A 13,783-nucleotide genomic window follows, 5' to 3' on the forward strand; every position below is an offset into this window, starting at 1 on the left:
CCTCCCTGTCCGTCTTCAGAGCTGAAGGGATCTTAGAGACCACTCTCCTAATCTGTAACTTTGCAGAAGGAGAAACAGACAGTTAGGAGACTTCCCAAAGGTTCAATGACTGGAGCCACTTTAGTTCAATGATATTTTTACTATCATGCTGTCTTGATATATCTTTGTCTTTGTAATAAAGGCAGCGTATCCTAACTCTTACAGGAAGCACAGGTATCTAAACAGACAAAATAAAAAAACACACAAGCAAAGCCAAGTATAGGAAGTGTTTTCCTTAAGAGTCATTATCTCATTTCTTTTGAGTCCACGCTGAGATTTTGCAGATCAAAAGCAGGTGGGAGTGGGGGCACAACTCCACAACTCCCCTAGGACCACTTTAAGAGACTGTCTCTCCATAGCTTCTGACACCATCTCTCATTGGAAGGTAAATTACAGCCCCATGTTCAGGTCGCCAGAACCTGAACAAACAGCTATTCATACTGGTTTGTACCTGTACAAAAAATGAGCTGTCACTTCCAGCACATAAGTATTAAAAATTAGCCTCAGGAAAGAGAAAGAGAATGCAAAGTAGGTGATTTCAGAAAGTAACATGTAGGCTTGCCCTGCAGAGGAAAGGCTCTCATCACCCCGGAAGTGGAGGGCCTCACCCCAGATGGTGAGTCACTACGTGGGCAGCTCAGAGAGCCTTGGATATGGGGGTCTCTGCAGGTGAACTGGCTGTTTCCTTAGGGGAACCCTGCCTCCCTAAGCCTCAGCATCCTTTGCTGAGAGGGAACTGCAAACACGACCCCTTAAGGGTTCTGTGCAGTTTAAATGAAAATGGGTATAAAATCCTTTTGTGAACTGGAAGTTCTCTATAAATAAGAGCCTTATTGACTTAAAACCATGAAGCCATCGTCCCTTGCAGAAAGGAGCAACAGTGTGCTGGCCATTTGGATCTGAGACACCGTGTCCTCATGCCTGACTTGGAACAGTATTCTGGTCCCTGCCAGAAAGTAGGTTGTGACATAGAGCAAAGGCTACCTGACGCTTTCTCAGGCACATTTGCTGTGCTGGGCAGAACGCTGTCAGATGACGGAAGTCGGTGACTGCACGTTGGGAGGACAGACCTGGGTGTGGGTGAGCTTTGCCCAGCCGCTGGCTCTAACAAGCCTATTTTTTTTTTCCCCTTTTCCTTCAGTCAAGATCACTGAACCAGAGTGGGAAGAAAACTACAGGGCCTAAAGAAGTTCCCTCCAACTAGAAAATTGTGTGATTGTAGAATTCTAAGTCTGGCAGGATTTCAGACGTGGTATTCTCTGGGTGTGGGGCCTGAGAAGAGGTGCTTCTATTTAACAAGGGGTGGGCGCCTCAGAGGCCATTTCCTCTGTGTGTGGAGAGTTCGTTTAGCCTTTGACACTCCCTGTCACGAGCTCCACTCCACTTATACTGGCTTCCTGTGTTTGAACTTGGGACTTTCCTACCTCCGAGACTTTGCATTTGTTCTTCCTCTGCCTTGTGCACTCCTCCAGCAGACGCCTACCTGACTGGCTCCTCGCCAATGTCAGGGCTTCACTTAAGTGCCGTCAGCTCAGTGAGGCTTTCTCCCGGTTGATCCTCATATTTGAAGTTGCAACACCTATACACATACAGACACACAGGGAGATAATTAAGTAAATAACATATGTATATTTATATGTAAGTATATATTTTTATATTTACATATGTATATGTCTCTACTTATTTAATTTGTTGTACCATTACTCTCACCTCCTAAAATGTAAGTTCCATGAGGGTAAGCCCTTTGTTTTATTCACAGCGATAGCTCTGTCACCTACAACTGTGCCTGGCACACGGTCAATGCCAGAAAAATATTTGCTGAATAAATGAAGTTGAAGGGATAAAAGGAAGCCTCCCACATTCATAACATTTTGCAGGTTATACAGTGCCTGCACATATATGTTCTTGCTTGCCCTCATTCCCCACATTTCTGTAGGATGATAGCCCTATGGGACAGGGAAGGCAGCTTGTACCCTAGTTTGATGATTGAGGAAACTGAGACTCAGAGACATGGAGTGATTTATGAGTGGAGATTTGTATTGTTGCAGAAAAACGGCAAGGACCAAGAAACTCAAGCAGCACGCAGAGATCAGGGAGAACAGTTTTATTACACTGGCAGGTTCAGTGGGATCCTTTCCAAAAGACTGAGCTCCTAGCAAGGCTTTGAGCAGGTTTTTATGGGTTGGGGACTTCCTTGAGTCCGGGAAGGGGTAGGTGTCATCTGGTGATTGGCTCAAGATGTGGCTTGCAGGGGGTTATGCGGAAGTGGCCTGAAGCTTAGGCTGGGGACCTCTCTCTCCGCTGGGGCCACCATTTTAGCTCAATTCCACGTGGCAGGGAACCATTTTAAGGTCAGTTTCCCCATCAGTATCTTTCCTTGGATGTCTGTTGGTCAGCTCGAACTCAACATGTCCAAAAATGAACACCTACTGTGCTTCCCCAAAAATAAGACCTACCCGGACAGTCAGCTCTAATGCATCTTTTGGAGCAAAAATTAATATAAGACCCGGTATTATATTACATTATATATTATATTAAGACCCAGTCTTGTAGTATAGTAAAATATTATAGTATAGTAAAATAAGACCAGGTCTTACATTAATTTTTGCTCCAAAAGATGCATTAGAGCTGATTGTCTGGCTAGGTCTTATTTCCAGGGAAACACAGTATCTTTTCATCTCAGGGATGACAACTTCATTCATCCGTTACTTAGGTCAAATACCTTGATGTCATCGTGATTGCTGGCTCTCACAATCCCCGTTTGCAACCAGAGAATGATGTTAGTTTTATATCCAGAGATTTCCTAACTCCAGCCATTGCTCCTGACCTCACTCCGTGACTCTGGTGCAAGCCACCACCACTCTCACCTAATTTGCTGCAATGGCCTCCTGCCTGGGCTCCCCACCCACCTCTGGAATCAGAGCATAAATCAGGGTTAATTTCTGGTCCAGTGTTTTGTTTCCATTAAATTGTATTAGACTAATGCTTCTGCTTTTGCTTTAAGCTCTCCTTACTTAGAACACTCTGTTCTACTCTCTTCTCCTTCCTCTTCTCCTTTTGACTAAATCCTATCATTTTCTTCAGCTTCATTCTCATGTCTTCTCTCAGGAGGAGTAGCTCTTCCCCTGCTCTGTCTCCATCATCCATGAGCATTTGACCACTAAGCACACCCACACCACAGAATCCAGCCACCTATGCCCACTGAGCTGTGTCACCTGAAGCCTGGGGCCGAGAAGAAAGACTCTGGCAGCAGTCACCCCCGGGGCTGTCACAGTGTTCACACTCAGCAGGGACTGGTGAATTGAAATTACGGGTAATCGAACGTCACTAAGACATTTAGGGTAAACAGCATCAGTTACAATATGTGAAGAACTGTTTATTACAGGGAGTACCATCATTCCATAGTATTTCCCTTCATATCACATTATAAACATTCGTTCTCTCAATGCCTTGGTGAATTTATGAAGAAAGTTTAGAAATGGCTTTTTTCCCCAGATCCCCGTAAATGGGGCTCCATTTTTGCCTATTGCTTTGCAGTTGTCATTCAGTGTGTGTATCTTCATGGATCATAAGTGAAATACAGAGCATTCCACATGAATACCTTTGCTTTGGTCATCGTCTCTTTCCTGACTTGGGGGAAACCTGGTTGCCTGACGAGAGGATTCCACACTCTGTCTCCTTGAAGTGCCACCAAGAGGAAGTGACGGGGGAAGAAATAGAGGGAGGGACACAAAGGGGCCATTTCTTCTCATTTATTTCCCTCCTCCATCAGTCAGAAAGCGAAGTCAGCCCGGCATAGGCTCAGCAAGGCTGAGAGAGAGGCCAGACCCGAAAGAATCCAGTCAGGATGGGAGAGAATGTGTGTGGTCCACCCGGGGCTGGGGGAGGAACAGGAAAATTAAAAGGAATTCGCAGAGAGTCTTGATGACGAGATGAATGAAAGAGGTAAGGATGCAAGAGGGAGGTAAGGAGCTGGTTTGTGTTAATAAGAGAATCAAAGACAACCGAAGATTGCTACCTTAAAGAAGATTTTGGAGTTTCGGATCTATGTAATAAAATTATGCCAAGTAAGAATTTAAGGTCAGTGTATGTCTTTGCAGAAGAGTTTGAGGATCTATAATGCCACACTTTTAAAAGGGTATCAGCATGGATATTGAAGCTGTAAATGATGATGGACTGGGGTGTGACAGACAGGAGGCCCCAGGCTGAAGTTATCCAGGGATGTGAGGGAACTTTCTAGATGTTGGCAGGAAACTCATGTGTGTTACGTGCTATTGAGTCAGCGCTGTCTCCTGGCGACCCTATGAATGAGTGATGCCCAGTGTCCTGTCCTCAGCAGCCCTGCTCAGCTCCCGTAGACTCCATGCCTGTGGCTTCCGTTATGGAGCCAGTCCATCTCACGTCTGGTCTTCCTCTTGCCCTGCTGTGTTCTATTGTTCCCAGCATTATTGTCCTGTCCAAAGAACCCTGCCTCCTCATGATGTGCCCGAAGTAGAACAGCTTCGGTTTTGTCATTTTTCCTTCAGTGATGTTTCAGGCTTAATTTGCTCTAGGACCCACTTGTTCATCTTCCTGGTGGTCCACGGCATCCGCAGAGCTCTCCTCCAACACCATATTTCAAACGAATTAATCTTTTTCCTTCAGCCCTCTTCACTGTCCTTTCACATCTGTACATAGTAATTGGGAATATGGGGGTGTGGATAATCTGAGGCCTGGTCTCTAATGGCACTAGGAAACTGACAGATGAGTAATTCAGAAGCAGGGAGCTGTTGAGAGGTTGGATAGACAATGGAGTGGAGCGGCGATAGGGAACAGAGAACATACACAAACTTTTCCGTGAGCAGAAGGGAAGAGGAGGGACAGCAGCCTTCGGGGTCAGGGTTATGAACCATATTTCGTAATGATCCTTTGTGTACCAAGTCCTCATCTAAGGGCTGCAAATGTAAGGAAAAGTGAAAGACATGGTCGTTACCCCTAAGGGGTGTGCAGTGGTAGAGGGGAAATATTAATGCATACAAAGTACTGTAGCCCCATTTCAGTCACCACCAACTCCATCATTATTTCCTCAATAAATCTGGGTATTTCGATGAGAAGTTACATTTGTTGGGAGTTTTTGGAAGAATGTTTTTAGTTACACCGTTCTTTCACCAATAGGTTAAAGTCGGGCAGAAATAGAAAGTTTGGTGCTCAGAGTCCTATTTGAAGCTTTACCACAAATTGAGATAATTTGAATTCCAGTGTTCTCTTGAACTCATCTGAAAACAGTGTCTTTAATTACTTTGTTTTTTTTCCTTCATACCCGAGAGTCAGGGCATAAGCAAACAAGGGCATAGCCTAACTGTAAGACGGTTCACTATTCAGTTCTGGAAAATGCCTTTGGCACTTCCAAGACTAAAGAGTTTTAGTTCACATAGATTTTTTCCCCCTGGGGCAGGGTGGAGGGTGGGAGTGGGAGAGTGACTTTGTGAAAGGAAGATACTGCTTAATGAAGATACTTTATTCACTGCTGTGTCCACAGCCGCTAGAGCCTTGCCTAACAGATTAAATGCTCAAAAATATTTGTTGGTGACCCATTTATCACTTTCTGGTGGGGGGAGAAAGATGACGGAGAATGAGCAGGAACCGAAAAAAATCACAAACTATTAGAACTGGAATTGAGCTGAGGGACCACCTAGTAAGGATGCGCAGAATGCCAGCCCTGGTTACTACGGTTATTACTGACTGTCCCGCACCACTGGGTAAGTGGTGGGGACGGTGAATGCCTCTGACTGGGGCCTAACCAATCCTATCAGCTCTGATGGCTGGTTTCAGTCAGCTCCCCAGCATGTGTTTTGGATATTTAAAAACATAGCCTGAGGGCTCCATTATAGGGGAATTACCAGTCTTATACTTGTTATGGCCTTGACTTGTTTTTTAATAGCCATTAATTTATGCAGATAGACAATGATAAGGATTTAATTCAGGTTTAATGAGGCCTCGGTCAGTACAAAGACAAGTCCCAGAGGCAAAAACTGTTGAAGGTGAAAACTTGAATCAAAAAATTTGTATAAATGGAATTACTGGCTGAAAATATTTCCCCTAAATGCCCTTTTTTTTTTTTCCTTCTCTGAACTCTGAAGACAGAGTGAGCAGACCATGAGCAGTTTTCACAGATGAGCTTGCAGGAAAGGTGGTTGTAGCAGCAGGGATTCATATACTGGGATCAGCATCCTCCCGGGATTGAACTTGAATTTTTATTAATAATATGCGTGGGCTCTGAGAAGATTCATTTAGCCAGGCTGACTTATGGCACTAAGTGACTAGTTAACCATATATACTAATCACATAAATACGGTTCATGGAATGATAGAAAATGGTTTATGAAATCACTTTTAAAACCATCTTTTCAACAGTAATTATATCAGTCCTGTAATACCTTGAACCAAGTGGTATTGGCAAGAATCAGCTAAAGTGTCTTTAATAGTCTAATGATTATCATACAAAATTGCCCCTGTGATAAAATGACAGGGTCGTATACAATTTCTCCTCTTTCACTATATTTCTCTTTCTCTTTCTCATTAAAATGGACTTCATAATATTTCATCATGTGTAAGTTTCCAGTTGCTGTAATTTAGTTAAACCATAAAATTGTTTCCAGATTACCAACCATGAAATGGAAAGACAATCCTTATTTATGAATTTAGAAATCAGATAATCTCCCTCAAATGAATCCTGAAACCGGAAATACTTGGACGATTAAATAGGAGGCAAATCATTTTCTCATAATGTGTCAAAGAGTTAGTTGTATATTCATCAGGTGGTTTGGCCACGATGGTGGAACACGGCATGTGTGGTCAGTGGCTTGATGCTCAGTCACGCACAGGCCCCACTGTTTCCTGGGCAGTGAGAGAGAACTGCCCCCCTCGAACGTCAGGCTCAAGTGTCCTGAACTCGCAAGTCTCTGAGAGATCACGTATCCTTCCTGGTGGCCCCACCGGTGACGTAGCCTAGAGGAGGCCACCCGGGGGAGCATTCATTACCTTCACAGATACAAAAAGGAGAACCCAGGGTGTGGATGCCTGGACTGAATATGGGGCCTTTCCTCCAGAGCATCCAGACTCTCACCGCAGGCCATGGTGCACTGTCAGTATCATCCCTGAGGAGTGAGGAGAGTGGGGTGCTATTTGGGGGGCTGTCTTTCTCTGTATCCTAAAAACATTGTCTGGGGGGAGCGCGGCAAGAAGCCAAGTACCTGCCCAGCCAAGGGAAATGCCAGGGGTGGGTATGCCACCCTATGGACGCCCATGTGCAGACGACCCAACCTGTGCTGTGACATTGTACAACTGTAACCACAGTGATGATTCAGTTGCAGATCAATGTCCTGAATTTGGAATGATCCAGGTGCTTTGTTTTGGTTTTTCATTGCTCTCTTTTGTTAGACCAGCTGTTGAAAGCTGTGGACCAGCGAGGGATCAGAAGGAACACTGATTTAGCCCTAATCAGGATTGTGCCTAAGCCAGTGTTGGATTCCTTCTGCCCTTTCCCTCCTATCAGATTCTCACTTACTCTCTCCAGTTGTAGACTTACCTGTTTCTTACATTTATCGTAGTACTGTCATCTGTGTGTGGTTAGGTTGTCACCATGCCTTCCTATCCTGCACTCTAGCTTCACGCTTAGTGAACCCTAAGCTTCTCCCTAACCAAAGCTGTCTTGACCCTGAAAGAATCACGCTGCTTTTTTTTTTTTTTTAAGAAGTCCTTTGCATTTGCCTAAGCGTGAATAAGAGCAGTAAACTGGTATATCTCGAGGTAGCTCTGAGTACACCTTGACTCTAGGTCATGAGTTTGACTTCGGCAGTACTGAGGGAAGAACGGGGCACTGCACAACTTCCATGCAGCACTGAGCAGGTCCCTGTGGAAGTCATGCATTTCCCAAGCGCCCATTTGTGTGAATGACCAGCCATCAATCCATCGTTTCTGAGATGCCATTGCAACTTGGGTCTGTTAAACTTGGGATTTTCACTGGGTATTTGCTAACTCGCTTTCTTGAGTGGAATTTCTCACCAATTTCTCTTTTGGCACATGCATTCTTTTATGGCAGAGAGGCGACCAGGAGCACAGGTGTAAATGAAAATGCTTTGCAGCTCAGAGGTTTAGCATTCACGGCCATGCCTGGAAATATTTGCGAAGTCACTTCATGGAGATGGAGATGTATTTCCACTCCCACTTCTTAAGGTTTCTCCTTCCCACACTATTAGAGCAAAGAGATCATACTATTAATACTTAAACTGTTTTTTTTGTTCTTAGTGGGTTTACAACCATTAACTATCCAGACATGTGACTTACATCTAATAAACTCAGTATTGTGACAGAACCATCCATTTTAAACTTATGAAAATGCATGGAATTCTGAAATCAGAAGCCCAATGTTTCATATGGAACCAAGGGTTATATTCCAAAGGCAAAACACAGGGCCCAAAAGTTGTGTATGGACAAAATTATCCTTGAAAGTCCTCTTGATTTCCATGAAGTTCAAGATACAGAAATCTCATCTCTCAATAAGTCCAACTTAACCAGTTACATTTTTCCAGAGAAAGAACAGGCTACCATGATTTTTTCCCATTGGGTACCAGATAAAGTAGTCGGCACATATGTAAAAGCCACAATGTATGAATATGCTGTTTGAAGCACAGGAATCACCATTGCTCACACTCTGAGAGGTCGGTGGACTGAGACCTGCACTGAACAGCGGGGTCACTTCTCTGTCTCAAGCTCACGCTAAGACACCTGCTCATGGGGTGCTATGGCAGACAAGGTGCCCACACTATTCAAACTGCCCTCCCCTCACTCCCTTTATTGTTTTAAGCTACCAAATAAGCGTTACTGAATTCACAGGCCATGACATACGTGATGCCCTCTGCACCGAGTCAGTAGAGGGAGGCCACTTTGTTGTGATGTTGTTTGTATAATGTGTTGAAAATAATGGTTATAGTTCTGTGAAACTGCCATTGCCTGAGGCATAGAGATGTGAGCCTACTTCAAAAGCCAGGTGAATTGTGATGAAGAATTAGAAAGCCCTGAAAAGAGAGGTAGAGTATCTGTGCACAGTAAATAATTGGAAGGATTTTTCATTCATTTCTTGTTGTTTTTTTAAAAATTGGGGAATATTGGGGAACAGTGTGTTTTTCCAGGACCCGTCAGCTCCAAGTCAAGTTATTGTTTTCAATCTAGTTGTGGGGGGTACAGCTCAACTCCAGGTCAAGTTGTTGTTTTCAATCTAGTTGTGGAGGTCGCAGCTCACTGGCCCATGTGGGAATCGAACTGGCGACCTTTGTGTTACGAGCACTGCGCTCAAACCACTGAACCAACTGGCTGCCCCTCATTCATTTCTTGACGTGACCAGTTTGTTTCCTGTTTGACCCAATAAAAGCCCCAGATTAAAATGCCTATGAGGTTAGATTGAGCACCATTCACCCCCAAGTCAGACATTGATTTCAATCATATTTTTCCATGGTCTTAAGAGACATTCATTTGCATTGCTCTCAAATGATAAACAAGTTTTACTCCACACAGAACAAACATCATCATTTACACCAAAACCAGCCAGCAGCCCCCCTCCCCCAGCTGAGGATTACAGTTTACCGTGTTTCCCCGAAAATAAGACCTAGCCGGACCATCAGCCCTAATGCATCTTTTGGAGCAAAAATTAATATAAGACCCGGTCTTATTTTACTATAATAGAAGACTGGGTAATGATATGATATGATATGATATGATATGATATGATATGATATGATGATATGATATGATATAAATACCGCGTCTTATATTAAATTTTGCTCCAAAAGACGCATTAGAGCTGATTGTCCAGCTAGGTCTTATTTTTGGGGAAACACGGTAGAACTCTATGCCGCCAGGCCACAGCTGGCCATGGACGGCACTGGTGCCAGAGGTAAAATTGAAAAGCAGGGCAGAAAATCTCAAAAATACTACGTGCAAACAGAATTATTTCCAAGGGAGACGCTTTTCAGTTTTCCAGGAAGGCCTCTGCTGAGCTGCGTTAATACTAAACTGTGATCATTGACTCTTCAGTTCAGTGGGGATTTGCAGGTCCTTCACGTTGCCAGAGCCTGGGAGGTGCACTTGGATGGCCTACTAGGTGATACCTTCTCTAGCCGTCAGGTGAGCACTCACCTGAACAAACCTGAAAGTCAATAAAGCTTTAACAAACAATTCTCTTGTTTTACAGAGAGAGGATGCAAGCCATGGAGAAACAGATTGCCAGTTTAACTGGCCTTGTTCAGTCTGCGCTTTTTAAAGGGCCCATTACAAGTTATAGCAAAGATGCATCTAGGTAAAAAGAAGAAAGCAAACCAATTGAAAATAATTCAATCTGTTTCTCTTTAATCATTAAGATAATTCATTCATTCAAATCCGTTTTCTTGTAATCATTTCAAGGCTGAAAATAATCACATCTCTCTGAATCATAGTTTGTTTGTTCGGTTTTTTTTCCTTCTGGTAATTCTTGGTCGAAGGTAACCCTTTGGCCCAAGAAGGTAATGGGCTTCCCAGTGCATGTAGCTTCATGGACCACTGTGCAGTGCTTGCAGCCACCATCCACACGTGTCCACTTCCACAGTCATCTGAAAGTCATGAGTGCCCACCAGCTGCATTCCACCAGCAGTGTCAGATCACATCTGGGAAGCCTTTTCCGTCCCGGCCAATAGTGGTGCTGATGCTGAAATATCCTCATTGCTTGATACCATCACTACCTGCTGCTAATTGCTTAGAATAATGAATGGAAGGGGGGGAAAGGCATTTAGGGAACTATATGGCTGACTCTCTTTTTCTTTTATTCAGTGAGAAAGTGATGAAAACTACAGCCAATAAGAACCACACAGACAGTGCAGGTAAGTGTTGTTTGGAGCTCCAGGTGGCCTGAGGCTACCGTTGATGAGCTCTGGTTGTTTCAGAAATATTTAATCTTCCCCTAGGTCACCTATTTGGTGTGGGGCTTCCCGGATAATGCCCTGCACTGTCACAACTTCCCTGCTCCCTTTAGCCTTTAATCATTTATTTCCTATTCATTCATTTATCCATTGATGTGGATAACATACAACAAATATATATGCACCTGTACTTGACAAGGAGAGTGGGCGTGATTCAGACACAGCTGCCTGCCGAGAATTCCTAATCCTGTAAGGAAATGGATATGGAACAAGTGTGTCGAGTGTTAAGAAAAAGTGCAGGATGAATGTTTAACTGGCAGGTCTAACCTAGACCAAGGGCATTTCCCTGGGGAAGAGACACAAACTGAAAGTCCTGAAAGATAAAGAGGACTTAGGTTAGTGAAGGGGGAGAGGAAGAGCTGCCCCGGATGAGGGAAAAGAATGTGCAAATACCATGGTAAGGAATTTACATAATGTTCTCAGTGCAAAGTGAAGCCCTTGGAAGGTTCTACACTGGGGAGGGACTGCAGCCCGCCTGCAGTGTGGGAGTGAGTGACAAGGGATGAGAGCTGACAGGGAGCCACCAGTGGTCAAGGTGGGGGAAAAAGGTATCCTTGGACCATGGCCTGCTTTTTTTTTTCTAAGACTTTTTATTAAAATATAGCTAACATACAATATTATATTAATTCTGGGTGTACATCATAGTTATTCAACAGTACCCACCTAGCTCTATACAATGCAGGGCCTGCTTTTTAAATGCCAACATTCCCCCAATTATATTCCCAGGGGCGTTGACTAGTGTCCAAGTATATTTAATGTACGTCTTATGCTGCAGGCTCAAGGCAAGCCTCTCTCAAAAATAGAAGGTCTGTCTTCCCCCTGGGTAAGAAATAAAAAAACATTACCAGGGACATGTTCAGCTACTGAATTACACAGGAAGCATGTTCCAAGTTGGATGAAACCTCTAATTTGGGGAAGCCACAGAGTGTTACGCTGCATGGTTGAATGGACAGAATTTGGGACTTCAGTGGAGACCCTTGTTAGTCCTGGTGTCCCACTAGCTACGTACAGGGAATTCAGCTGTAAAGCCAGGAGGGCTGGTCTTCCAGTGCTCCCAGTCCTCATGGGGTTTGTTAGTTTACTTAGAAATCAATCAGTGACCTTGGCGGCAGTCAGAGAATTATTTCACGGAAATTGCTAAACTTGTTTTCAGAGCAAGTGCCGGTTTGTTTTGGAGATACTTATTCATTCATTTATTTTCTGATCTATTATAAACTTAAAAAAAACACCCATTGAACTTGTAGAAAGAGAGAGTGGAATGGAGGTTACCAGGGGCTGGGGGGTGGGGGAATGGGGGAATGTTGGTCAAAAAATACAAACTTCCAGTTAGAAGATGAGTAAGTTGGGGGAATCTAATGTACAGCAATGGTGACTATAGGTTATAATACTGAACTGTATACTTGAAAGTTGCTAAGAAAGTAGGTCTTAAATATTCTCACCTCAAAAAAGGAAATGGTTATTATGTGCTATGATGGATGTGTTAGTTAACACCACCGTGGTAATCATATTGCAATATGTAGGGTGTCAAATGAACCTGTTGTACACCTTAGAGTCACACAGTGGTATGTCTGTTATATCTCAATAAAGTTGCCGGGAACAGAGGGAACCTACTGAGCACCAAAACTTTCCATTCCTGTTATTAAGTCTAGAAATAATTAGCATTGGACATCATTGTTCTAAATAATATGTACATGCTGTTTTCTATTCTTTTATTCCTTTCCATTTCTGGTGACATCATCATCATCATCATGGGAAACATTTAGTGAGTGTTTCCTATGTGCCAGGTACTGTTGTAGGTGCTTTCATGCATGAACTCATTAACTCCTGACATGTCCTCGTGGGACAGGATAATAATCGTTACTCCTATATTCCAGATACGAAGACTAGACGCACTTCCACACATGTGACGCACATCCACATGGTCCACTCACTTGTCCTTTTTTTTTTTTTCATTCTTTTGTATTTAGGTGCCCCAGTCCCTTTAAATATATATATATATATAGGTTTTTTCATTTATGTGTTTTGAAAACTTTTGTAAATGCCTCTTTTGGAGCATGGGGGAAGGAGCAGGTGTAATTTCCTTGCGATGTGTTTCCCCAAGTGGAATCAGTATGTCCAAAGGGACAAACAGTTGAGTATCTCTGGTTACACGCTGCCAGTTTTCTCTTCTGAAAGGCTGAACCAATTTGCAATGCCACCAGCAACAGGCATGTATGTATGTGTGTTTGCTCCCCCGTGTCTCTGCTGAGTTTGGTCTTTCTCATTTTATTTAATGTGTCAGGGCTAGATGTGGTCTATAGGGCTTTCGTTGCCATAGCAGCCCTGTACAGTGCACAATATATATTAATTCTTCCAGAATCCTAGGAAGTAAGCTATAAGACAAGAGGTATTATGCCTGTTCTGTAGACAAGTACATGGACTAATTCAGAAGTCAAAGAGTTCATTTGGCCAACGGTAAATGAAACAGGGAAACCCAGACTTCCTATTACTTTAGGAATATTTGGTTTACTGTGGATATAAGAGAGCAGAAGGAACCTCCCATTTTGAAGGCATAGTACGTGTTTTTTACTGTGTATTATATCATTTAACACACATAACCCTGTAAGGAAGATATTAACTACACAGCTAGTAAGAGTCACAGCCAGTTTGGCCAACCTCATGTTTTTTTTACATCACAATAGGACACATTCAATTCACATCAAATATGCATTTAATAAGATTCATATTAAGGTATACTCAACTGTAGCAAATGACCTG

At 43.3% G+C, this 13,783-nt stretch overlaps 1 protein-coding gene across 24 annotated transcripts in view; it reads left to right on the forward strand.

Moving 5' to 3' along the window:
* Positions 1-13,783, forward strand: part of KIAA1217 (KIAA1217 ortholog) — a 749,802-nt gene that overhangs the window by 690,650 nt on the left and 45,369 nt on the right. For 17 of the 24 annotated variants that reach the window (XM_074324916.1, XM_074324914.1, XM_074324912.1 and 14 more), the window contains 2 exons: positions 10,267-10,371; positions 10,878-10,927. In XM_074324916.1, the coding sequence (XP_074181017.1) occupies positions 10,267-10,371; positions 10,878-10,927 (155 nt within the window). The remainder of the gene's footprint in view (positions 1-10,266; positions 10,372-10,877; positions 10,928-13,783) is intronic. The other 7 variants (XM_074324921.1, XM_019754176.2, XM_019754182.2 and 4 more) reach the window with 1 other exon arrangement.

This window comes from Rhinolophus sinicus, linkage group LG02 (genome assembly GCF_036562045.2).
Source record: "Rhinolophus sinicus isolate RSC01 linkage group LG02, ASM3656204v1, whole genome shotgun sequence".
NCBI classification, from domain to species: Eukaryota; Metazoa; Chordata; class Mammalia; order Chiroptera; family Rhinolophidae; genus Rhinolophus; species Rhinolophus sinicus.